The sequence below is a fragment of the Mustelus asterias genome, chromosome 6 (assembly GCF_964213995.1).
Source record: "Mustelus asterias chromosome 6, sMusAst1.hap1.1, whole genome shotgun sequence".
Taxonomy (NCBI): domain Eukaryota; kingdom Metazoa; phylum Chordata; class Chondrichthyes; order Carcharhiniformes; family Triakidae; genus Mustelus; species Mustelus asterias.
The window spans coordinates 7,404,578-7,432,063 of NC_135806.1; the positions used below are offsets into that span (position 1 = coordinate 7,404,578).

Sequence of the window (27,486 nt, forward strand, 5' to 3'; positions counted from 1 at the left end):
CACCTTGAGCCCGTGACCCCTCGTGATCGTCACCTCCGACCTGGGAAAAAGCTTCCCACTGTTCACCCTATGCCCTTCATAAATTTTGTACACCTCTATTAGGTCTCCCCTCATTCTCCGTCTTTCCAGGGAGAAACAAGCCCAGTTTACCCAATCTCTCCTCATAGCTAAGACCCTCCATACCAGGCAACATCCTGGTAAACCTTCTCTGCACTCTCTCTCTAAAGCTTCCATGTCCTTCTGGTAGTGTGGCGACCAGAACTGGACACAGTACTCCAAATGTGGCCTAACCAGCATTCTATACAGCTGCAACATCAGACTCCAGCTTTCATACTCTATACCCCGTCCTATAAAGGCAAGCATACCATATGCCTTCTTCACCAGCTTCTCCACCTGAAGAATGGGCTCTGCCTATGCTGTGCTCCTGTACACTGCTCTTGCAGGTGTTTCTGCTTTCTCCACTCTTGGTTGCTCCCCTCCTTCAAATACCTTCCTAACCTGAAGATTTATTTACTTAGAACTCCTATAGGATTCTTGCATCAGGAATTATGGGGTGATTTACCATACAGCGAATTCGACACTTGCGCAAACCAAGTTCATAAGATGGTCCCATGATCCAAAGAGGATCCATAAACAAATATTAAATCAGCTTCTTGAATCATTTGGGCACAGCCCTGGATATCCGTCAAGCAGCCTGATCCAATATGATGGGCTAGGCAGAATGGGCCTAGTCAAGCTACCAGCCACATTGTAAACAGGTACAGCCTGACTGAGGCTACAGGCCATTCTTTTCTGGTTCAGTGCATCCTCATTCAGAATGGAGTGTACAGCTCACTGCTCAAGTGTTTGTACTGTTGCTAACATAACCCACAGTACAAAGATTTTCCCCTGCCAATTTCGATTTGCAAACCAGGCAGAGGAAAGCTTAGTGTTTATCAATTACAAACGTGCATAAGAAATCTGCCTCTCTCCCCTCAACCCTTTCTCAAGGAGCAATAGGCTGGTGATCCAAGCTTGAAGGATGTGGCTGTGTGTGATATTAGTGTACCTTAAAGATTTTTTTTAAAAGCCTGTTTGCTGCAGCTATCTTCTCATTGTTGCTGGGCTGGCTGTTAGAAATTGTTTTGCTGCCTCACTGGGGTGGTGTTTATTTTTACTCCAAGCCTCATACTTTCTGGGATTTTTTTTTTAATGACCTGGCATTGGTGAGAGGGAAGATTGATTGCCAAGTCAAAGTCAGGTGGTTCCTCCCCAGAAAAATTTAAGGATTAATTTGCAGTTTAGAAGAGGGTGGACATAAGGCTGAGGGGAAGTGTTTCTCTTGCTCCCTAGTTTTGGAGATTCTGATGTTAGCTGGAAGCAAGGTTAGTGGTGGGAAACATCTGTAGTCAGTGGATGGCTTCCCTAGAGTGTCCCTCTTTCCCCCCACCCCAGTGTTTTGGGAAGCTGTTTGGACTCCAAGCTTGGCTGTGTGTGCAAGAAGAGAGCTGCAGCATTCAGCCAAAGAAAGTTCCAGCATCACATGAACATTTGTATTTTCTGTGCCAAAGGTTTTTGTATAGGGAGGTTTGTTTAAATTGGGACATTTCCTGTATTCATTGAAGATTCTCTCCTCTCCGCCATTTGCAATTGGTAAAAGTTATTGCTATACAAATTAACTGTCTTTAATAAAGAGTTTGATAAAAGCTCCCTACTGGGTCGTTTGAGCTGTTTCACTTCAGGAATGATTCATACTCAATCTAGCCAAATTCAAAGTGCCAAACTTATGATCCAGGTGGACTTCATAAAAACACTGAAGTTTGACCCTGACCCGAATTGTAACACAATTGTCATTATTTCACAATGCACACAAATATCTTTATACAAGCACATTTATTTTATATCTATACATGTGTACATATCTGGTTTGATGAATGTAGAATTAGTGCTTCTAAAATTTATATTTTGCTTCTATTCACCGACTGGAGACAAGAATGGGATGTTAAGGGATTACTGAAGTGCCTTTATCTTTTCCTCCAATTTATTTGAATCTGCGCCAATAACACCATCATCAACCTGAAAAGACAAATTGATAAATTTCTTTCACAGTTTTAAGAGTTTTACAGTACAGAGGCAGGCCATTCAATCCCAACAGGTCTTTATCTATGTACTCCTCTCTCAGCATACCTTTATTTTTTATTCTGTTACATTGCATTTGTTTATCTAGCTTCTCCTAAAATGGATTTGTGCTGTTCATCTCAGCCACTCCATTTGTTAGAGAGAGACACACAAAATCACTCTTTGGTTAAAGAAATCCAATATATAATTCAGGAGAAGTTTATTCATGACCATCTATTTGTGGCCCCAATTTTGCTCTTCATCACAGAATTAATATCAGCTACAGGCCAAAGGATTGAAAAGTTAATTTTGAGTCCATGATCATCAGAATGGCAAAACACCAAGTACAGAGGCAGGGAGGAAAAAATTGAGCTAGGATGAGCGAGGGTGGAAGGCAGGAGCAATTAAAATGACAAACTGAGAGGAGGAAATGGTAATGAATCAAGGAAAAGAATGTGACTGGGTGGTGTAAATTTGAAAGCAGAATATCACCAAAAGGTACCGTCATCACCCACTATTAAAGGCTGCAAGGAGCCCAACTCCAGGTTTGACTCCTCCCATTTTCCTATACACCATAAAAAAGGGTTGATGTTGTTTGGCAGTTGGTTTAAGATACACCTTGTGCTCTACAAACATTCTCTGCACAGCTTCCCAATCCCTTCCACCTCCATTCTAAGATTCACAAGCATGTCTGCCCTGGTTGACCCATCATTTCAGCTTGTTCTGACCCCCATGGAACTGATCTTCAGCCCATCAAACCCTGGTCCTTGCTCTTCCCTCAATTACCCAGAAGGAAGACATTTGGCCCTTGGAGTCTATACCAGCTCAGGAGCAATCCAGATCATTCCCACATCCCTGCACCATTCCATAGCCCTCTATCACTACAGATCTGGAATGGACTATGGACTATAAAAAAGTGGGAGTTCTGTTCACAAACGGAGCTTGTGGGGACGCAGACTCAGTTTGCATGAGTGGTGGTTGGAGTGCGGATGCTTGCAGCTAATCAAGTCTTTAAGCTCTGTTTGTGAACAGAATTCCCACTCACCTGAAAAAGGGGCTTAGAGCTCCGAAAGCTTGTGTGGCTTTTGCTACCAAATAAACCTGTTGGACTTTAACCTGGTGTTGTTAAACTTCTTACTATAAAAAAAAAAGCAGCTCTTCCTACATTCCCCCCACATCTTTCCTTCATGAACCTTCTGTCAATTTTGTACAGCTCAAATTCATCCTCACTCCAGCTTCTCCAACTCAACCTTGTAACTAAATCCCTTCACTTCCCACCTCTTGGTAAATCTACTCTGCATCCTCTTTAGATCTGCCAAGTGTGGCTACTGGAACCGGACACTGCTCCAACTGGGGTCTAACTAGAGGTTAAGACTCAATATAACACCCCTGCTTTTGTACTCATTAGGAACTCCAAGATCACACATGCTTTGTTAACTAGTTTCTCAATCTGCCTCACCATGTGTACAAGGTTGCATGTGTGGGTGGGGGGGGGGGGGGGGGGGGGGGAGACAGTGGGCAGAGAGGGAAGGGGCCAAGATTTATGAACCTGCCACACCTGAAAACAGTGTGCCTGCCTTTGTTACTCATACTACATCAAATCTGCACTGATCTGCTCTTGGAGAAACAGTCCAGGCTTGGGTCACTGCCTGCATGGAGTTTGCACATTATCCCTGTGTCCACGTGGGTTTCCTCCCACAGTCCAAAAAGACATGCTGGTTAGGTGCATTGGCCATGCTAAATTCTCCCTCAGTATACCCAGTGTGGTGACGAGGGGATTTTCACTAACTTCACTGCAGTGCTAATGCAAGCCTCCTAAAAATTGGATAATACTCCAGCTGAGGCAAAAAATAAACAGTGACTTCAACATAACCTACTTGCTCTTGTACTCTCAATTAATTGAAACCTTCTAGTTTATAATATCTAAGACAGCTGCAAAGTATTCATTTAATATCTTGCCATGCCCCCACCTCTGTGTAAATCTCTTTTGTTGCTAAATCGGCTCCACACCTTTGTACTATTTATACATTTATGGAAGATTCCCCTTTAGGTTAGCTGTCTCATATCATACCCTTTGCTTTCTCACTTTCCCTCAGTACCTTCTATGTTCAGCTTAGTATTACCCACCAGACATCTTTCTTTCCATCTCATCATTCAGGAAGTTCTGAATTTGGTTATCCTGTCAGTTACTGTTTTTATTGCCAACCTTGGATCCCAATGCCTCCTTTTCAGCCTGGAAACACTAGAAAATTGTCATGAACACACTGAAGGAATACTTGCCCCCGCTGCCTTTTGCACTACTTTCATGGTTTCATATCTGAACACAGTAAGAAGTCTCACAACACCAGTTAAAGTCCAATAGATTTATTTGGTAGCAAAAGCCACTAGCTTTCGGAGCGCTCGCTGCTCCCTAGTCAGGTGAGTGGGAGTTCTGTCCACAAACAGGGCATATAAAGAAACTCAATTTACAAAATAATGGTTGGAATGCGAGTCTTTACAGATAATCAAGTCTCGAAGGTACAGACAATGTGAGTGGAGCGAGCGTTAAGCACAGGTTAAAGAGATGTGTATTGTCTCCAGACAGGACAGTTAGTGAGATTTTGCAAGCCCAGGCAAGTCGTGGGGGTTACAGATAGTGTGACATGAACCCAAGATCCCAGTTGAGGCCGTCCTCATGTGTGGAACTTGGCCATCAGTCTCTGCTCAGCGACTCTGCTGTCGCGAAGGCCGCCTTGGAGAACGCTTACCCGAAGATCAGAGGCCGAATGCCTGTGACCCTGTTGGGGAACACTTCAGCGGTCACAGGCATTCAGCCTCTGATCTTTGGGCAAGCGTTCTCCAAGGCGGCCTTCACGACAGTGCAGAGTCAAGACTGATTGCCAAGTTCCACAGACACGAGGATGGCCTCAACTGGGATCTTGGGTTCATGTCACACTACCTGCAATCCCCACGACTTGCCTGCGCTTGCAAAATCTCCCACTGTCTGGAGACAATACACATCTCTTTAACCTGTGCTTAACACTCTCTCCACTCACATTGTCTGTCTGTACCCTTGAGATTTGATTACCTGTAAAGACTCACATTCCAACCATTATTTTGTAAATTGAGTTTGTGTCTTTATATGCCCTGTTTGTGAACAGAACTCCCACTCACCTGACGAAGGAACAGCGAGCACTCCAAAAGCTAGTGGCTTTTGCTACCAAATAAACCTGTTGGACTTTAACCTGGTGTTGAGAGACTTCTTACTGTGTTTACCCCAGTCCAATGCCGGCATCTCCACATCATTCATATCTGAATACAGATTATTAGTCATAAAATCTCATCTGGTTCACTCGTGCTTTTTTTTTAATTAAAGGAAATCTGCCGTTTTTACCTGGGTTACCATACTTCTAACTCCAAAGCAAGGACAGTTAGGGATGGGCAGCATTGGCAACTTGCCAATAAAGTTTAAACACATTTTAGAACTGCCATTAATTCTGTGTTGCCTCAACCCATCCCTCCAAAATGTTTCACCTCACGTTTCTCTATTAAATTTTAGCACTTTCCCATTATACTACCCAAGGTCCTGTTGTATACAACATCCTCAAACATTACTCTGTAAAAGGCCAAAGTTGCCATTGCCCCAGGAAGTGCTGATTTTAACCTGAGAATCACACCTCAGACAAAGGGCAAGGTTGAGAAGGGCCTTCATGAATGACCTCAGCCTGTACAGGAACCCACACTTATTGGCACCAGTCTGCATCAAACTAGCTGTCCAGCCAACTGAGCTACGCACTGTACACCAAGTTCGGACCCTTGGGGAATACCATCCTCCAGTCTGAAAACAGCCAGCCATATTTTGCTGCTCTCTGTCCCCTCTGCTACCCACCAGAGATACCCAAACTTACACTCCCTCCAGGATGACCTGGGAATACCCTAGTGCTGTTCTTAAAAATGCGAGAGAAGTCCAATGGTACCAATTTATTCAAATAATATCCTCAAATTTACAGCATGGCATGATTAAAATAGTTGTCCCTGTTGCTAAATTCAGGGCTCCGAATCACTCACTCTGGCAGGGATCAAAGATTCAGCAATGACACATTGTTCTTGGAGCACGACATTCCCCAGCACAGGAATCCTGGTTCAAATCGGGAATTTGCCCAATATCTCCACGTACAAGGAGAAAGATTTGAGACATGTCATAAGCATACAAGCCAAAAATACCATTACTGTACCTTCTTTCCATTCTTGAAGAAGAGGAATGTTGGCATGGCCGAAACGTCACATTTTTCAGCTACCTCCTAAATGAGAGAAACAGAAATACATTCCAAGCATCAAATTTGTCCTATGAACTAATCTAACCCTCCCCCTCATTATAGTCTCCATTTGTTAACAAGTGCAGCCCTTTCAGATGGATCTAAAGGACCAATTTGTCCCCCAATAATATCCATGATTTGGTCATTCATTTGCGTATAAATTGGCAACCACATTATCCCACCATGTTATAACAGTGACTACTTCAACAGCTTATGCTCTAGGTAGGTAGCTATAAAATGCTTTTAGATATCCCGGGGCTATGCAAGGCTTTTTGGAGTGCAACTGAATTTTTCTTTGCATGAGTGGTTTCATTTCTGCCTCCTGTTATGATCCCCAGAGAAGGAATTGGGAAAAGACATTGATGTTGGTGGTCCTAGCCAAAACCTTTTCAGATACTAACTCTAGGCAGGCAGTGATCCAATTTGATATTCCATCCTAGGGCGCAGGCCCAGGACAATACCTTGAGGCATGCTGTTCAGTTTCCAGTTTAAAGCTTCTCCACTGCTTACAGTATTTTTGCCCTTCAAACTCCAGCATGATCCAGTTTGTCCAGTATTTTCTTTGATACAGGATCAGAACCCTTGGAAAAATCTAAAATGACTGGTTGATGTGGTTGTCAAGATTATTGTGTGTGGGGGGGGGGGGGGGGCGGGGGGAGGGGGGGGGAGAGGAGGATTAAAGAAGAAAGTTACCTGCACTGACCATGCTGCCCAACGGAACTAAAACCTCCTACCCTTCCGGGGACCATATCCCTCTATTTGTGTATTTGTCAAGATGCCCTTTAAAAGTCACTACCATATCCACTTCCACTACCTCCCCCAGCAACAAGTTCTCGGCACCCACCACCCCCTGTAAAAAAAATCTGCCTCATATCCACCTTGCCAGCTCACCTCTGATCCCATGCGACTTCATCTTGTGCACCAGTCTGCCATGAGGGACCTTGTCAAAGGCCTTACTGAAGTCCATGTAGACAACATCCACTGCCCTACTCTCAATCATCTTCGTCACTTCCTCGAAAAACTCAATCAAGTTCGTGAGACATGACCTCCCCTTCACAAATCCATGTTGCCTCTCACTCATACATCCATTTATTTCTAAGTAGGAACAAAACCTGTCTCGAAGAATCCTCTCCAATAATTTCCCTACCACTGATGCAAGGCTCACCGGCCTGTAATTACCTGGATTATTCTTGCTACCCATCTTAAACAAAAGAACAGCATTGGCTATTCTCCAATCCGCTAGGACCTCTCCTGTAGCCAGTGAGGATACAAAGATTTCTCTCAAGGCCCCAGCAATATCCTCCCTTGCGTCTCATCGCTAATTTTGATGGTATCAGGCAGGAACTTTCAAAAGTTAATTGGGAGAGGCTTTCAAAAAAGTGTGTTAACCAGGGTTCAGGGTAAGCACATTCCTCTTAGAATGAAGGGCAAAGCTGGCAGAAGTAGGGAACCCTGGATGACTCGGAATATTGAGGCCCTAGTCAAGAAGAAGAAAGAGGCACATGACATGCATAGGCAGCTGGAATCAAGTGAATCCCTTGGAGTATAGGAGTAGAGTTGAGAGAGAAATCAGGTGGGCAAAAAGGGGACACGAGATTGTTTTGGCAGATAAGGCAAAGGAGAATCCAAAGAGCTTCTACAAATACATAAAGGGCAAAAGAGTAACAAGGGAGAGAGTAGGCCTCTTAAGGATCAACAAGGTCATCTATGTGCAGATCCACAAGGGATGGGAGAGATCCTAAATGAATATTTCTCATCAGTATTTACTGTTGAGAAAAGCATGGATGTTGGGGAACTTGGGGAAATAAATAGTGATGTCTTGAGGAGTGTACATATTACAGAGAAGGAGGTGCTGGAAGTCTTAAAGTGCATCAAGGTAGATAAATCCCCGGGACCTGATTAAGTGTATCCCAGGACATTGTGGGAGGAAATTGCAGGTCCCCTAGCAGAGATATTTGAATCATCGATAGTCATGGGTGAGGTGCCTGAAGATTGGCAAATGTTGTGCCTTTGTTTAAAAAGGGCTGCAGGGAAAAGCCTGGAAACTACAGGCCAGTGAGCCTTATCTGTGGTGGAAGGCATTTTGAGACAGGATGTACAGACATTTAGAGACACAAGGACTGATTAGGGACAGTCAGCATGGCTTTGAGTGGAAAATCATGTCTCACAAATTTGATGAGTGTTTTTGAAGGGGTAACCAAGATAGATAGATGAGGGCAGTGCAGTTGATGTTGTCTACATGGACTTTAGCAAGGCCTTTGACAAGGTATTGCATGGTAGGTTGTTGCACAAGGTTAAATCTCATGGGATCCAGAGCGAGGTGTCCAAATGGATACAAAATTGGCTTCTGGTGGTTTTAGAAGGTAGTTTTTCAAACCGGAGGCCTGTGACCAGCGGTGTGCCTCAGGGATTAGTGCTGGGTCCGCTGTTATGTCATTTATATTAATGATGATTCGGATGAAAATATAGGAGGCATGGTTAGTAAGTTTGCAGATGACACCAAGATTGGTGGCATAGAGGAGAGTGAAGAAAGTTACCTCCAATTGCAACGGGATCTTGATCAATTGGGCCAATGGGCTGACGAATGGCAGATGGAGTTTAATTTAGATAAATGCGAGGTGATGCATTTTGGTAGATTGAGCAAGTCCTGCCTTGGTTCAGTTAATGGTAGGGCATTGGAGAAAGTTATAGAACAAAGATCTCGGGGTACAGGTTCATAGCTCCTTAAAAGCGGAGTCAGAGGTGGACAAAGTCGTGAAGAAGGCATTCAGCAGGCTTAGTTTCATTGGTCAGAACATTGAATACAGGAGTTGGGACGACTTGTTGAAGTTGTACAAGACATTGCTAAGGCCACACTTGGAATACTGTCTACAGTTCTGGTCACACTATTATAGAAAGGATATTATTAAACCAGAAAGAGCGCAGAAAAGATTTCCTAGGATGCTACCGGGACTTGATGGATTGAGTTATGAGAGGCTGGATAGACTGGGACTTTTCTCTCTGGAGTGTAGGAGGCTGAGGGATGATCTTATAGAGGCCTATAAAATAATGAGGGGCACAGAGGAGGTAGATAGTCAATATCTTTCCCCCAAAGGTAGGGTAGTCTAAAACTAGAGCGGTTTAAGAGGAGGAGAGGAGAGAGACAAAAGGTGCAGAGGGGCAATTTTTTCCATAGAGGGTGGTGAGTGTCTGGAACAAGCTGCCCGAGGTAGTAGTAGAGGCGGGTATAATTTTGTCTTTTAAAAAACATTTAGACAGTTACATGGATAAGATGGGTTTAGAGGGATATGGGCCAAATGCAGGCAATTGGGACTAGCTTAGGGGTTTAAAAAAAATAGGGTGGCATGGACAAGTTGGGCCAAAGGGCCTGTTTCCATGCTGTAAACCTCTGACTAATTAAGAAAAATCACAATTTTGCTTTCCAATCTAACCCTCTCGAAATGAGCCCGAGTACAGGGCCTCATTAAACTGCATCAACATTTCAGCTGGTGTATCTAGACAAAGGGCAGCACTAGGGCCTCAGGCTCAATTCTGGCCTCAGTCAGTGTGTGTGGAGTCTGCATGTTCTCCTTGTGTCTGCGTGGGTTTCCTCCCACAGTCCAAAGATGTGGAGGTTGGGTTGATTGGCCATGCTAAATTGATCTGTGTCAGGGGATTAGCAAGATAGAATAGGGTTTGGGTGGGTAAAAGCAAGTTACTGCGGATGCTGGAATCTGAAACCAGAAGAGAAAATGCTGGAAAATCTCAGCAGGTCTGTCAACATCTGTAAGGAGAGAAAAGAGCTGACGTTTCGAGTCCAGATTACCCTTTCTCAAAGCTAAAAGGCATAGAAAGTGGGAGATATTTATACTGTAGGGTGAGGGAATGAAAGATGAGTCATAGCCACAGAAACAAGGGGAAAGGCTGCTAATGGCAGTTCACAGAGAGAATAAAGGGTGTGAATGGCCAAACGGCAGAGAAGCTGAAAAGATGTTGGGGGGCAGGAGGAGAAATGGATGGGACAGAGGTAAGATTTAGAAAAGGAGAAGCAAGAGGGAGAAAGGAAAACGAAGACAGACAATAAAGAAATAAAAAGGTAGAGAACAGAAAATTAAATAGAATAGAATGGAAACAAAGGGGTGGAGGTGGGGTAGAGCAAATCACCTGAAGTTGTTGAATTTGATGTTGAGACCTGAAGACTGTAAAGTGCCGAGCTGGAAGATAAGATGCTGTTCCTCCAGTTTGCGTTGAGCTTCACTGGAATGTTGCAGCAAGCCAAAGACAGACATGTGGGCATGGGAGCAGGATCGTGTGTTAAAATGGCAGCAACTGGAAGGTCAGGGTCCTGATTGCTTTGCTGAGCACTTTTGGTCTGTGCGCAATCACCCAGTCTACAGTTGGTCTCTCCGATATAGAGGAGACCACATTGGGAGCAGCGAATGCAATAGACCAAATTGAAAGAGGTGCAAGTGAAACACTGCTTAACCTGGAATGAGTGTTTTGGACCTTGGATGAGGAGCATAGAAGAGGTAAAGGGACAGGTGTAACACCTTCTGCGATTGCATGGGAAGGTGCCATGAGTGACGGGAGAAGTGGACCAAGTTATCCTGGAGGGAACAGTCTCTGCGGAATGCTGACAGAGGGATGAAGGGAAGATGTGTTTGGTGGTGGCATCACGCTGGAGTTTGGCAAAAATGGCAGAGGATTATGTTTTGCATGCGGAGGCTGGTGGGGTGAAAAGTGAGAACAAGGGGGACTCTATCCTTGTTCTGGGAGGGAGGGGAGGGGGTGAGGTTCATGGTACGGGAGATGAACCGCATGCTGTTGAGGGCCCTGTTGACAACTGTAGATGGGAATCAACAGTTAAGGAAGAGAGAACTGGGATTGTGGTCAGTACAGACTTGATGGGCCGAATGGCCTCCTTCTGTGCTGTAGGGATTCTATTAAAGGTCAGTCTATGTAACAAAATTATGCAACTTACTCCAGTCTCGTCCACATCCACTTTATAGAAGAGCACATTCGTATACTTTTTTGCAAGATCCTGGGAGGAGGAAAGAAAGAGGACAGTAAAATTATCCAGTTAATATTGTGTTCCGAAAACATTCTTCCAAATTCCATTAATTTGAAAGCATAATGTAGTGAACAATTGCGTTGAAATTGCATGTTCAAATGCATCATTTGATTACCTTAAGGGCACAAGAATACATTTCAACAAAAAGAAAACCTTTATAGACTCAAGCGACAAAGTTTTATCCATTACTTCATTTGAAATTAGCAGCCAGTGGTCTCCTCAAAATTTGGAGTCATCTGCAAATGATGTTGGATTCCAATTTAAATCCTCTATGTAACTAGTGAAGAATGGTTTAATTCCTAAGCTCTCATTTTGAAGCCAGATTGTTATCCATTTTATTACTTGCCCACCAACCCTTTCATTAGTGTATTATGGGTCAACTTATCAAAGGCCTTTTGAAAGGCAGACGAATTATATCTACTGCATTACCAAACATCTTAAATTTTGGTTAAGCAAGACTCTTTCCTCCCCCCTCCCTTGAAAATCGACACTGCCTACTGTGCTTAGAGACATTAATCTGTCTGAATTAATTTAATAAGTGGTTTAATGTGGTTCTCACTTCCATTAACCAAATGACTCTCCCCCCCAGCCCCCCCAAACTAAATACAATATTTCTGATGTCATCTGTGATATTATCCTGCTCATCTTTAAGGAGCTCGTATTAAGAGCCAGGCTAATGTTAGATGCAAGGGTACCCCATAACCCAGAAGAACAACTTGGAACACAAGCTTAATGTGTATTGTGCGATTTTGTATAAAACAAGGAAAGATGCAGTCTTGCAGTAACACTTGCAATATTGGCTCCACGTACATGTGAGCACACAGTATCGTATGGCATTATCCCCCGCTCTTTAGAAAAAAGTTCCTTTCCTAAATCAACATCCTATATGGTATATAACACAGGCAAATCCAGCAGTTACCACCCATGAGAATTGTCAAGTGCAGGCAGTTTTTCATTGGTTCAGCGTGGGGTTTCAAACAGCTTTTTAGGAACCTAGAATTTTGATTCCCAGCTAGCCAAGGCTATGTTGTGACTGCTTACCAGCTGTTGCCCTCTCCTTCTCCATTTATCGCTTGATGCTACTGTTTAAACATCACCTTGGACCAGGCTTTTAGTCTACATATGTAAATGGTATTATCTCTCCACTGAACTCACCTCTTCTACAGTTCTTAAACACCACAAAATTCAATACCTCCATTGCACCCCACTGTCGAAGTAAACACCTGTTCCCGTGCTAAGCTATATTGCATACTTCACACCATCAATTCCTCTTTCATTCTTCAAACTTTACCTAAACTATTTTAATCTCTTATGTATCCCAGCATTTTTCTGTCTTCAATGATCTTGTAACATCCAAGGTACAGACAACTGCATGGTCAAAATACAAAATTGTGCAACAACTTCAAAAAAGTGGCTAGAAAATTGCAAGAACAGAAAATGCTGGAAAATCTCAGCAGGTCTGACAGCATCCGAGGAGAGAGACTAGAGGGACAGGTGGTGAAGGCAGTTGGCCATTCAGTCACTTCTCTTAATGGACACTTTTAGCACCACTTAGCCACCTTTATCCTCATTTAAGTTCCTTTTGTCCCATTTCACTCCCTTCCTCCTCCTCCTCCTCCTCCCCCCATAGTATAAATCTTCTGACTTTCTTTGCCCTTAGCTCGGATGTAGGGCCATCCAGGCTCGAAACATTGGCTCTATTTTTTCTCCTCAGATGCTCAGACCTGCTGAGATTTTTGTTTTAGATTCCAGCATCTGCAGTATTCTGCTTTTAACAAAATTGCAAGGTTGGATGGAGTCAATCCTGGTTTATTAAAGACTGGGGCAAGTTGTCAGGTTTATGGGTTTGAAGCAGAGTTATCATTCAGGATTTGATGTTCAGGTTGGGTCACATATGGACCAGAGATCACATACCAAGTACTCACCTCAAATTTTGGTGCAATAGCTTCACACGGCCCACACCAGGTCGCAAAGAAGTCAATTACAACCAACTTGTCTCCAGCCTCTTTCAGTTTGGCTTCAAGATCATCCTCAAAAAAATTGAAAAGAATTTACACAAATTTAAAAATTTAATTTTCTTAAAATGTACTATTTGTCCTCCTCCTGAGGTGTAGTCAGGAGCCGTAACACTGGGGGGGCATCCAGTAAATGGGAAAGCCCCTTCCAGACTACAGGATACATTTCCTCAGGGTTTCACTAGCCCTTGGAAAGCCAACCTCAAAAGGGTTAAAAATTAAACAAACCACAAGTGGGCAGAAAGCATTAGTTCAATTTTTTTTTTAAAAACCTCTTCACCCATGACCTTTTTTTCTGGTCAAGTATTTGGGGCAGCACAGTGGCAAGCACTGCTGCCTCAGTGCCAGGAACCTGGGTTCAGTTCCCAGCCTCAGGTGACTGTATGGAGTTTGCACATTCTCCCCATGTCTGCATGGGTTTCCTCCAGGTGCTCCAGTTTCCTCCCACAGTCCAAAGATGTGCAGGTTAGATTGATTGGCTATGCTAAATTTCCCCTTAGGTGTCCCAGGATGCGTAGGTTAGAGGGACTAGTAGGGTAAATATGTGGGGTGACAGGGCTAGGGCCTGGGTGGGATTGCGGTTGGTGCAGACTCAATGGGCCGAATGGCCTCCTTCTGCACTGTAGGAAGTCTATGATTTTGTAGCCAGCATGAAGATAAAAAACAAATCAGCAGGTATAGAAAGTAGACTGTACAAAATCAACAAGACATCTTTTTCAGTGACTTACATTTCTCAAGAGTTGGAAGTTGGAGAAATAAGTTACCACTTTAAATGGAAACAAACTTGCGCTGCAAGTTACTAGTGGGTTATAGGCAAGCCTAGTAGGTAGGGACATGTTCGGCGCAACTTGTGGGCCGAAGGGCCTGTTTGCGCTGTAGCTTTTCTATGTTGTGAGTCACACCCGGAAATTCCGTTTAAAATTCCGAGATTTTGCGTCCCTCAATGCTTGCCACCCCACAGAGATTTCAAATCAACGGGCCACAATTTACATGCGGTAAAAATGAAGTTCTTTCCTGCTCCAACCAATCCATTTCAGCAATTCACATCATTGCAAAATAACTTGTTTTTTGGATAAAGTACTTGCCTCCTTTCTGGAGTTTGTGCCTCTTATATAATAAACTGAATTGTAACAAAGAGGGAGAAATTGCTGTTTATGTGCGTGTTAAAAATGCTGGGACCTGCAGCTAAACTACTCCAATAAAATTACTTGCAGATTTGTTGAGGGCAACTCAAATTGAAATGGCAGGGCGGGTAAGCAAAGGCACCAAAAAGTTTAAAATTAGTTCTAAACAGCTGAAATTTACGATCACATATGTAAAAGTCGAGGTTTCGAAAGCGATCTTTGTTGAACGCATTGATTGGGCTCCAGACACAGGGCACAGCCCTAGCCGCTGCAATTTCAGTGGCATTTCCCCGTTTTTGGGGAAGTGGGACTATACAAACTATTCTTAACAATCCGGCTAAATGGCTACAATTAAAAAAAAGAGTTTCGGGATCGCACACTTGGACTCGCAACATCAGCATGACAAAGCAGATTCAGGAAACGAAGATACATTTTAACCGAAAAAAAACACAAAACGGTGAAATCTCACATATCAAAGAATAACTGGCTTTCAGCTTACCACACTTTCAATGTAAAGCATCTTATCTGCTGCTGTTGCTGCTACTACTTTACCTCCTCTATTTGCAATTTACTGATCCAGAAAACACCCTTTGCAGGTTGGGAACTCTGCAATATATACCAAGAGGAGGAGCACCAACCGGTTTGAGTCATGTGAAGAACAGGAAGTTGGGACTTTATTGTGTGATCATTGGTTTAAGCAAGCTGCAATAAAACTAATGGAGCTCAGTTAATATTTTCCCCGAGTGGGCAACATTTTGAAGCTGATGAAATTTAACCAAAAAACAACTTGGTGACAATCTCCTGTATTTTCATCCTTACTCCTTATCTCTCTGGGCGGCATTCTTTCGGAGATTTAGGATTCCTTCATCACCACCTTCTTGAGGATAATTAAGATTGGAAAACGAATACTGGCCTAACCTGCTCCCCTCCCATGAATGATTTAAAAAAATGCAACATTAGCTTAGTCATGCAGCCTCAGCATAATAAGAATGAAAGCTTTTGTGAGTGGGCCTTTAGTGTCAAAGTACGTTTGTAAAAGTGAAAGTAATGGTAGATAATTATTAAATTGTGAATCTTAATAAGACCAAAGGCATAACGGTCTTAAAATAATGTGATTTTTATACATCATTGATGCAAGTGTTACACTTAGTTGGGTTTTGGGAGAAATCGGAATAATCAGTTTCTGCACAGCCAATTGTGCCTTTTCATTAATAAGAGGAACTTTATTCCTCATTCTGTTGGTGGCATGGTGGCACAGTGGTTAGCATTGCTGCTCACAGCGCCAGAGACCCAAGATCAATTCTGGCTTCAGGTCACTGTCTGTGTGGAGTCTCCCCTTGTCTGTGTGGGTTTCTTCTGGGTGCTCCAGTTTCTTCCCACAGTCTAAAGATGTGTGGTTAGGTTGATTGGCCATACTAAATTAGTTTCTGGGGGACTAGCAGGGTAAGTGCATGTGGTTGCGGGATGGTCCAGAGTGGGATTGTTGTTGGTGCAGTCTTGATGGGCTGAATGGCCTCCTGCAGTGTAGGGATTCTATGATATATCTTGCTAACAGGGAAGCACGCATCACCGGGAAATAAAGAGGCTGTCTGTCTTCCAATTGGCCGCTGTGTGGGCAATTTATTTAAGTGCATAGTCCCTTTAAATGTTTTTAAGGTAACTTAAAGGCTTGTGTAAATGGGTGGGTTTCAAGTTCCTGCTTGGCTGTGCAAAAGTGCAGCACAGTGAACATAGATGTGTCAGGGGTGGAAGATTGGGTGTGGGGAGCTGAAGGCGTGAAGTCATGAGATAACACCTCCTGGAACTGATCCATCCAGAGTTGACAACTCCATTGCCAGGCCAACTATGGAGTTTGAATAGTGGAGTTCTGTGGCCAGCTCCAGTGGTGTCATCTTGTACGGTGTAGGCAGTCTGCACCGTACACACTCTCCAGTCTTGCACCGTACACTCTCTCCAGTCTGTGGAGAGTGTGGCCACCTCCAGAGGATACTGCCTGCAAAGACCTTGTCATCAGGATTCATGTTTGCTCCTGTTCCAAGACCGCAAGAAACTACAAAAAGTTGTGAATGAAGCCCAGTATATCATGCAAACCAGCCTCCCATCCATTGACTCTGTCTACACTTCTCGTTGCCTTGGGAAAACAGCCAACATAATCAAGGACCCCACGCAACCCGGGCATAGTCTCTTCCACCTTCTGTTGGGAAAAATACAAGAGCCTGAAAACACGTACCTACAGATTCAAGAACAGCTTCTCCCCTGCTGTCATCAGACTTTAGAATGGTCTTATCATATCATAGAATCCCAACAGTGTGGATGGAAGCCATTTGGCCCATCAAGTCTGCACTGCCCACAATCCTACCCAGCCCCTATCCCTGTAGCCCCACATATTTACCCTGCTACTCCCCTGACACTAACGGCCAATTTGCCATGGCCAATCAACCTAAACCACACATCTTTGGACTGTGGGAAGAAACCGGAGCACCTGGAGGAAACCCACGCAGACACGAAGAGAATGTGCAAACTCCACACAGACAATGACCCAAGCTGGGAATCGAACCCAGGTCTCTGGCGCTGTGAGGCAACAGTGCTAACCACTGTGCCACCGTGCTGATCTTTCTCTTCAGCTTACCTGTAACTGCAACACTATAGCCTGTACCCCCTCCTTTCCTTCTCCCCATGTACTCCGTGAACAGTGTGTCCCAATACATGTGACAACAATAAATCAAATGAAAAACTTTGCTGTTTCGGTGGCAGCACAACCAATCATGGACTGCAGGGCTCAAAGCCTCCCTGGATGGGCGTCCACCTTATGTAGATTGGTGTAGGAACTGGGCTTTTGAGAGAGATTCTCACCAGCTGCAGTGTGAGTGCTGTAGGATATGGTCCAGGGATCACAGATTACTCAAAAAGGAGATCAAAGTCATTGAAGCAACAATTTAAATATTTTGCAGAAACTAAAGGGACAGAAAAGACATATGACTATAACAGATGAGAATGGTTTACTGGTCCCAGATTGGACAAATAGCTGGCTGAAGTTGATCTCTGTAGCTGGAGGTGACAGTCCCTTCCATTCTCAGTCTCCTTGAGCTAGCCAAAATGTAACTTGGGCTGACAAGTGGCAAGTAACATTCGTGCCACATAACTGCCAAGCAATGACCATCACCAATAAGAGACACTCAGACAACCACCCCCATGACATTCAATGGTGTTACCATCACTGAATCCCCCACTGTCAATATCCTTGGAATTACCATTGACCAGAAACTCAACTGGACTCACCACATAAACACAATGGGTACAAGAGCAGGTCAGAGGCTAGGGATACTCCAGTGAGTAACTCACCTCCTGACTCTCCAAAGCCTATCCACCATCTACAAGGCACAAGTCAGGAGTGTGATGGAATACTCACCACTTGCCTGGATAGGTGCAGCTGCAATAACACTTAAGAAGCTTGACACCATCCAAGACAAAGCAGCCTGCTTGATTGGCAACACACCTACATTCACCCTCTCCACCACCGACGCTCAGAAGCAGCAGTGTGTACTATCTACAAGATGCACTGCAGCAATTCACCAAAGATCGTTCGACAACACCTTCCAAACCCATGACCATTTCCATCTAGAAGGACAAGGGCAGCAAATACATGGGAACACCATCACCTGAAGTTCCTCTCCAAGCCACTCACCATCCTGACTTGGAAATCTATTGCTGTTCCTTCGCCGTCGCTGGGTCAAAATCCTGGAATTCCCTTCCTAATGGCATTGTGGGTCAACCTACAGAATATGGACTGCAGCGATTCAAGAAGGCAGCTCACCACCACTTAAGGTAACTAGGGATGAGCAATAAATGCTGGCCAGCCAGTGATGCCAATGGCCCACAAACGAACAAAAAAAAGGTCAAAGCCTGCATGGCTCACCTTGGAAACATCTTTCCTGTCGAAAGTGGTTTCCCTCTCCAGATCTCATATAGGCACCTTTTCTTATCCCATTTAACCCTCATTCAGATGGTTGGTTTACATGCAGATCATGAAGCTTTATAAATGTCTTGTATAAATGTCAGACGCAGGAATCTGTGCTAGGACCCCAGCTGTTCACATTATATATTAATGATTTGGAAGAGGGAACTGAATGTATTATCTCCAAATTTACAGATGATACAAAGTTGGGTGGGAAGGTGAGTTGTGAGGAGGATGCAGAGATGCTTCAGTGTGATTTGGACAGGCTGAGTGAGTGAGCATATGCATGGCAGGTGCAATATAATGTGGATAAATGTGATGTTACCCACTTCAGTAGCAATAATAGGAAAGCAGATTATTATTTGAATGGGTGTAAATTGAGAGAGGAGGATGTTCAGTGAGACTTTGGTGTCCTCGTGCATCAGTCACTGAAAGTAAGCAGGTACAGCAGGCAGTAAAGAAGGCAAATGATATGTTAGTCTTAATAGCAAGATGATTTGAGATTAGAAATGGGAATATTTTACTGCAATTGTATGGGGCATTGGTAAGGCCACACCTGGAGAATTGTGTGCAGTTTTGGTGTCCTTATTTGAGGAAGGATGTTCTTGCTCTAGGAGGAGTGCTGTGAAGGTTTACCAGGCTGATTCCTGGGATAGCAGAACTATCATAATTGGAGAGACTAAGTCAGTTAGGATTATATTAATTGAAGTTTAGAAGAGCGAGAGTGGATCTCATCGAAATTTATAAAATTTTAACAGGATTAGACAGAATGTTCCCGATGGTGAGGGAGTCCAGAACTAGAGGTCATAGTTTGAGGATATGGGGTAAACCTTTTAGGACTGAGGTGAGGAGAAATTTCTTCAGCCAGAGAGTGGTGAATGTGTGGAATTCACCACCACAGCAAGTAGTTGAAGCCCAAAACATTGTGTGATTTCAAGAAGGAATTAGATATAGCTCTTGGGGCTAGAGGGATCAAGGGAAATGGGGGTAAGGCAGGATCAGGGTCTTGAATTTAATGATCAGCCGTGATCATAATAAATGCTGGAGCAGGCCCGAAGGGCCGAATGGCCTACTCCTGCTTCTAGTTTCTATGTATGTTTCTAGGTTTGTTTCATCCCTGTGCTAAAGTCATATCCGTGATAGAACTAAAATGCCTATATAGTCCTAAGAAGAGAGCTGTAGCCAGCGAGCTATAGTCCAATACAAAATGGCCAAGCAAAGAAAGGATACTACTATGGCCTGAAGGGAAATATGGCTAACTTCGACAGAAGGTTTTAACTCCAGGCTGAGAATGTGGACTGCTCTATTTAATTGCAACAAATGTCTTTGGTTTTACAATGGGTAATAAAGTCAGCAAGATACTGGATAATGGTTGTTTTCAAGGGAAAGTTCGACCATGATAAATCAGCAGGATAGAAATAACATATCCTTGATGATAAGCTTATTGTAATCAAACAAATGACCAGAAAACAGTTGCGAATGAAGTTAAAAAGGCTGAGGACATTGCCCTAAGATCAGGCAGCTGTAATAAATCAATTTGAATGATATATATATATATATATGGTCAGTGCCTATGTGTAGGAATATATGTTTTTCAGCCAGCACAAAGGATAAAGGGCGACACGGTGGCACAGTGGTTAGCACTGCTGCCTCACAGTGCCAGGGACCCAGGTTCAATTCCCGACTTGGGTCACTGCCTGTGTGGAGTTTGCACATTCTCCCCGTGTCTGTTTGGGTTCCCTCTGGGTGCTTTAGCTTCCTCCCACAGTCCAAAAATGTGCAGATTAGGTAGATTAACCATGCTAAATTGCCCCTTAGTGTCAGGGGCGGCATGGTAGCACAGTGGTTAGGGCGGCACGGTAGCACAGTGATTAGCACTGCTGCTTCACAGCTCCAGGGACCTGGGTTCGATTCCCGGCTTGGGTCACTGTCTGTGTGGAGTTTGCACATTCTCCTCGTGTCTGCGTGGGTTTCCTCCGGGTGCTCCGGTTTCCTCCCACAGTCCAAAGATGTGCGAGTTAGGTTGATTGGCCATGCTAAAATTGCCCTTAGTGTCGTGAGGTGCGTAGATTAGAGGGATGAGTGGGTAAATATGTGGGGATGGGGGTAGGGCCTGGGTGGGTTTGTGATCGGTGCAGACTCGATGGGCCGAATGGCCTCTTTCTGTACTGTAGGGTTTCTATGATTTCTATGATTTCTAGGGGGACTAGCTAGGGTAAATTAATTGGATTATGGGGATAGGGCGCAGGTGAGATTGTGGTCGATGCAGACGCAATGGGCCGAATGGCCTCCTTCTGCACTGTAGAGATTCTATGAAATATTGGAGTTTTGAAAACAGAATTGAAGAAAAGAACCTCAAGATATAAGCTTGATGAAGTCTGACCCCTCTCCACGCCAATCCAGCACGAGCGGTCAGAATCACTCCAACGGGTCCATTAGATCAGTGTAAGTAGTTAAAATCTATGTTTGTAAACTTATTGCAGTAGATTTATAGGGGAATAGAAACATTGACTTGTGATAGGGTGTAAGAGAGTCAGTCTTGACGTAATTATAAGTATTTAAGGTTTTTTACATTTGCCTAATAAAGACGAGATTTGATTTAAAGATAAAGTTTTTGTGTCTATCAATTGACTGGAGCAAGGGTCTTAGTTAAGGGGTGGTTTCAATGACACAGCGGTTAGCACTACTGTCTCACAGCGCCAGGGACCCAGTTTCGATTCCCGGCTTGGGTCACTGTCTGTGTGGAGTTTGCACGTTCTCCCCGTGTCTGTGTGGGTTTCCTCCGGGTGCTCCGGTTTCCTCCCACAGTCCGAAAGATGTGTGGGTTAGGTGCATTGGCCACGCTGAATTCTCCCTCAGTGTACCCGAATAGGCGCCGGAGTGTAGCAACTAGGGAATTTTCACAGTAACTTCATTGCAGTGTTAATGTAAGCCTACTTGTGATTAATAAATAAACTTTAACTTTAGTTAGCAGAGGTATTTCTGTAATATTCAGTACATTCCTTAAGATTTTGTAAGATTATGAGACCATGATTTCTTACAGTGCAGAAGCCAGAGCCCATAGGAGTAGCCTTAGTTTGATGCAGCCTGCATGTGGTGGTGGGGGGCGGGGGGGAAGGGGATTAATGCCATCAGCCAACTTGCACCTTTGCCAACCCTTCAGCCATTTCCCACCATGGTGCTAGCAGGTCAGCTGGGCCAGACTACCCCAGCAGCAGTTACAGTCTGTCGAAACTTGAAATCACCAACCGCAAGTATCACAAGGATCCCTGGATGAGGAACAATAGCTTTGCCGAGGCCACTAAGGCTTGTAGGATTAATAGAGTTGGGAACCCAACATTAAAGTGCTGTGGGTTGATCACTTAGGTGAGAAATGAATAGAAAGTAATGATTGTGTTTACCATGAATCACTCACATCAGATTTTCCACATTAGTTCACAATGTGTTTAGATTCTGAATTGTCACTTTTTCATTGATTATTGCCCATCTCCAGCTGCTGATTCATGCTTTCTTTAGCTCCATACCAACAATTCTAATAGTCTCCCTGTCCCCACACATGCAAATTTGAATGCTTTCAAAACCATTCCTGCCCATGTCCTAAGTTGCACGAAAACCCATTCATCCATCACCTCCCCCCCCCCACCACCACCGTGTTCACTGACCTACATTGGCCAGCAGTCTAGCAGCATCTCAGATTTAAAATTCACATCCCCCCCTCCCCCCCCACTTCTTCATCTGTCACAGTTCACCCTCTGATGTCAGCTTCTCTGCCATTTGGCCATTCACACCCTTTATTCTCTCTATGGACTACCATTAGCAGCCTTTCCCCTTGTTTCTGTGACTATGATTCATCCCCTCACCCTCACCCTACAGTATAAATATCTCCCACTTTCTATGCCTTTTAGCTTTGACAAAGGATCATCTGGACTCGAAACGTCAGCTCTTTTCTCTCCTTCCAGATGCTGCTGGATCTGCTGAGATTTTCCAGCATTTTCTCTTTTGGTTTGAAATTCACATCTTTGATTTCAAATCCCTGTGGCTTCAACCCTCCCTCTCACTGTAACCTCCTCCAACCCCACAACCCTCCACGTTCTCTGCGCTCCTCTGATTCTAGTCTTTTGTATATCCCTCATTTTAATCACTCCACCATTGATGGCTGTGCCTTCAGTTGCGTAGATCCTAAGCTCTGGAATTCCATCCCTAAACCTCTACCTCTCTCTCCTTTGGTTTGCTCCATAATCCCAACCTGTTTGACCAAGGTTTTGGTCAACTGAGCTAGTACCCGCTTCTGCAGCTTAGGGTTAAATTTTCATGTGGAAACATTCCTGTGAAGCGATTGGGTCATTTTTGTTGCATTAAAGATGCTACAAGTTCATAGAATCCCGACAGTGCATAAAGAGGCCATTTGGCCCATCGGGTCTGCACCAACAACAATCCCACCCAGGCCTGATCCCCGTAACCCCACACATTTACCCTCCTAATCTACGCATCCCGGGACACTAAGGGGAAATTTAGCATGACCATTCAACCTAACCCGCACACCTTTGGAGTATGGGAAGAAACTGGAGCACCTGGAGAAAACCCAAGCAGACACGGGGAGAATGTGGAAACTCCGCACGGAGAGTGACCCGAGCCGGGAATTGAACACAGGTCCCTGGAGCTGTGAGGCAGCAGTGACGCCCATTACAGAAAGTTATTACAGAAAGGAACTTGATAGTTGTTACCAGGAGAAAGGATTAAAAAAAAACCACAGCATTTCCCTTTAGTAGGTTTTATTTGTATAATCACGTGATGGGTGAAAGAAGATATTCTTTCAGAGTTTATTTGGCTTACTGAATCTATATATACAGATTTTGTAAAATTAAAATGAGCTACTTGGAATGTTATCTCTATCATCTGGAGTTCCTTAATCAAATCGATGAAGCCTGGAGCATTTTGGTGGAGTCTGTATTTGAATGATCCTAACTCACATGCCATTCTGAATCAGCTCGAGATACAAAAACCTTACTGCCTATAGATAAGTGCTACTTGCTGTCAACAAGGCTGGATAGGGGGGAAAAAATCTGTCATTTAAAAAAAATTACAAATCATGATTGAAAATTTTACACCTTCCTAAAGTTAATCCGTTTGACCTATAGCTTAATCAATACTGGTGAATGTGTAAAAAAAATGCATAATTATGATTTGTCTAAGATGCCCCCACAACATTATACAGTATTTTTCTTTTTAAAAAAAACATTTTGCATCTTAAAAAATACAGCTTTGTTTTACAGAATTGTATCAAAATATATCAGGATTTTAAACGATACGATGAAGTATTGGTGTAGTTAAATGCCATTGTAGTGCCGCCTTTCCCAGAAGTTTCGTTAATGCAGATACTTGAGGGTCTTTGCAGGTAGTGTTGTTATTTAGGAGTGGGAGAAATAGGTAGATTTTCTCCTCCTGAAAGCAAAAGAGCAAAGTGCTGGTTTAGGTTAATGGTACATTACAACTATACACTGTGATTTTCCACTGTGGCTTCTGGGCTTAGTGATCTTGCTATCCAAGTCATAAGGATGTGGGTTCAACTCCCACCCTGGGGATTTGAGCACAAGATCTAGGTTTACACTCCCATTGCAGTAATGGGAGTGCTGCACTGTTATAAGTGCTGTGTTTTGGTTGAGATTTTTAAACCCAAGACTCTGCCTAACCTCCCACTGGATGGAAAATATTCCATGACTATTATTTCAACGAAGAGTAGGGAAATTCTCCCTAGCACCCTGGGCAATATTTATGCCATCAACGAATATAAGTTAAAAAACTATCTGGTTATCACATAGTGGGATTGTACTGGGTGCTAAATGACTGCCCCAATTCCTGTACTGCAACAGTGATTACACTTCAAAAGTACTTAATTGGCTGTAATGTATCAGGTGAGCATGCCTTTAATTCAAACTAAAGCCACATTTGAAGGTTTTTGCATTCCATTGCAAGGCTGGGGAACTTTTCTTATTCATTCACAGAGTGTGGGCCTCACTGGGGAGGCCAGCATTTGTTGCCCATTGTTATAATGCAACCAATGATAACATTGGATCTGTCGCAATGTAACCAATGGTAACATGTTGTGAAGGTTACTGACCTGGTAGACAAGGTAACCAGTGGCAAAATGATGTGGTGGTCAGCTGACCCAGTATAAATAAGAAGCAGATGGGAATGGTGAAGCGCTGATATGGCCCAGGGTGTGGCCCCAAGTGTTGGAGTAATTAAGTTTCTTTATTAAACCATTTTTAAAAATTTACTTTCTGAAGTTAGTTGTTTCATTGCTTGCAACTGAAGTACCCATACTGCCGGATTATAGAATCCTACAGTGCAGAAGGTGACCATTCGGCCCATCAAATCTGCACCGACCACAATCCCACCCAGGCGTATTCCTGTAACCCCATCCCCAAGTATTTACCCTAGCCAGTCCCCCTGACAGTAAGGGGCAATTTAGCATGGCCAATCCATCTAACCCGCACATCTTTGGACTGTGGGAGGAAACCGGAGCACCCGGAGGAAACCCTGGTTAGGCCAGAACGCTGGTTAGGCCACATTTGGAGTACTGCGTCCAGTTCTGGTCGCCGCACTACCAGAAGGACGTGGAGGCTTTAGAGAGAGTGCAGAGAAGGTTTACCAGGATGTTGCCTGGTATGGAGGGTCTTAACTATGAGGAGAGATTGGGTAAACTGGGCTTGTTCTCCCTGGAAAGACGGAGAATGAGGGGAGTCCTAATAGAGGTGTACAAAATTATGAAAGGTATAGATAGGGTGAACAGTGGGAAGCTTTTTCCCAGGTCGGAGGTGACAATCATGAGGGGTCACGGGCTCAAGGTGAGAGGGGCGAGGTATAACTCAGATATCAGAGGGACGTTTTTTACACAGAGAGTGGTGGGGGCCTGGAATGCGCTGCCAAGTAGGGTGGTGGAGGCAGACATGCTGGCATCGTTTAAGACTTACCTGGATAGTCACATGACCATTCTGGGAATGGAGGGATACAAACGAATGGTCTAGTTGGACCAATGAGCGGCACAGGCTTGGAGGGCCAAAGGGCCTGTTTCCTGTGCTGTACTGTTCTTTGTTCGTTAACCCACTCAGACGCGGGGAGAACGTGCAAACTCCACACAGACAGTCACCCAAGCCGGGAATTGAACCCAGGTCCCTGGTGCTGAGAGGCAGCAGCGCTAACCACTGTGCCACCGTGCTACCATGAACACCCATCCCTAATTGCTCTTGAGAAGGTGGTACTGAGCAGCCTTCTTGAATCACTGCAGTCCATGTGGTGTAGGTCGGGTTTCAGGGCGAGTGCGGCTGGAAAATTCCGCCCAGTTCTTATAATGTTCATCCCATTCCTTTTATGCTCAACTGAGCGCTCTGCTACCTATCCAGAAATGCTAGCAATAGTTTTCACAGTAGTATTTCGTCACATTGGGTGGGGTTAGATAGAGCCTCCCACAACCCCCACCCTGCCCCACTGAACTTGCATCATCACCAAGTGGAGAAAAAATGCTTTTAAAAAATGTTTAAAGGAGCAAATATGCCTGGGAGCACATTGCACTTCAAATATTCTCAATTATTCATTTAATGAACATTGATAAGACCCACACTCAAGTGGGTCCAGTTTTTTTTAAACTTGCTTCTAAAATAGCACTCAAATTCAAATGATGAAAAAAAACAAGGGAGTGGTCAAAAGGACACTTCACCACAACATCTAGAATAAAGCAGAGAAACAAAGGTAGTGAAGCAGGAGGATCAGTGCAATATAGAATGGGGGAAAAGAAAAACTGGGAGAGTTATTCAAAGGTGAGGTATTTGCATTACAGGGCAACAATAGAGACATTATAGAGGGCTATAAAGTTACTGCTTTCAGAAGTCTTAAAGGGGCCGTGTTCTTTTAATTGCCACGATTGAACCAATTGGCAACATCCATCAGCAAGTGACGCCCAACACTGGTAAGGAGCATTCACTGGAGCTGTTTGCTCAGGTTCACTGAAGTCAGTACAGTGAGACATGAATCGGACCAACATCAGATCAATCCCCACCCCATTTCAGGGCAATTGCCATAATCCTCAGGCAGTCCTTTAACTCTGTTCTCTGTACCTCTATTCTGCCATTCACGCATTCACTTAATGGACACTTTTAGCACCCTTCTCAGCCTTCTGTGTCCTTATTTACATTCCCTTCGTTCGATTCCACCCACCCCCACCCTCATCGTATAAAACTCTGTTCTCTTTGCTCTCAGCTCTGACAAAGGGTCATCCAGAATCAAAATGTTGGCTCTATTCTCTCCCCACAGATGCTGTCAGACCTGCTGAGATTTGCCAGCATTTTCTGTTTTTGTTTCAGATGCCAGCATCCGCAGTATTTTGCTTTTATCTTGTTGAAATGCAGGATTTGCTAAGGTTGTTATGTCCCATGGTGCACTGGCCAATATTGATCACTCTATCGGCATCACTGAAACTTCACTTATGTCATCGATTGTGGAATAAATGATCAGATCAGCTGCTATTACATCATCTCTTGAGGTCAATATAGTCTTGCCTCTGTGACACAAGCCAATGGATCTAAACCCCACTCCAGAGATTTGAGCCCAAGAACGAGACTGACATTTCCAGGACAGTACTGCAATGTCGGACCTGTGCTTTGGATGGGACATTAAACCAAGGCCCTGCCTGCCACCTCTGGATGTAAGAGGTCACACCCATAGCAGTATTGTGAAGAAGAGCAGGGAGTTCTCCCTGATGTCCTGATCAATATTTATCCCTCCATCGACATCACAAAAACAGATGATCCGGTTAGTTTCCATTTTATAATTGTAGGAGCGTGCAGGGCCTCAGGAGTGGGGGAGGAGGGGGGTGATGTGCATCGGGGTCAGTGGCCTCAGCTGGCAGGGGGGTGGTAGTGGGGGTGCGGTAGCTGGACTCAATGTGCAGCTT

The 27,486-nt window shown here is 44.1% G+C and overlaps 2 protein-coding genes across 2 annotated transcripts in view; both read right to left on the minus strand.

Annotated features, from left to right (window-relative positions):
- Positions 1 to 1,855: 1,855 nt before the first annotated feature.
- LOC144494752 (thioredoxin-like) lies at positions 1,856 to 15,518 on the minus strand. The gene is made up of 5 exons (XM_078214041.1): positions 15,081 to 15,518; positions 13,368 to 13,472; positions 11,353 to 11,412; positions 6,312 to 6,377; positions 1,856 to 2,055 (listed from the first exon to the last, which is right to left on the minus strand). The coding sequence occupies exons 1-5, from the start codon at positions 15,099 to 15,101 to the stop codon at positions 1,990 to 1,992; spliced, it is 318 nt and encodes a 105-aa protein (XP_078070167.1). The 5' UTR covers positions 15,102 to 15,518; the 3' UTR covers positions 1,856 to 1,989.
- A 7,776-nt stretch (positions 15,519 to 23,294) lies between these two features.
- Positions 23,295 to 27,486, minus strand: part of svep1 (sushi, von Willebrand factor type A, EGF and pentraxin domain containing 1) — a 206,251-nt gene continuing 202,059 nt past the window's right edge. Inside the window, exon 49 of the mRNA XM_078215305.1 lies at positions 23,295 to 23,978. Coding sequence (XP_078071431.1) covers positions 23,945 to 23,978 — 34 coding nt within the window. The 3' untranslated portion in view covers positions 23,295 to 23,944. The remainder of the gene's footprint in view (positions 23,979 to 27,486) is intronic.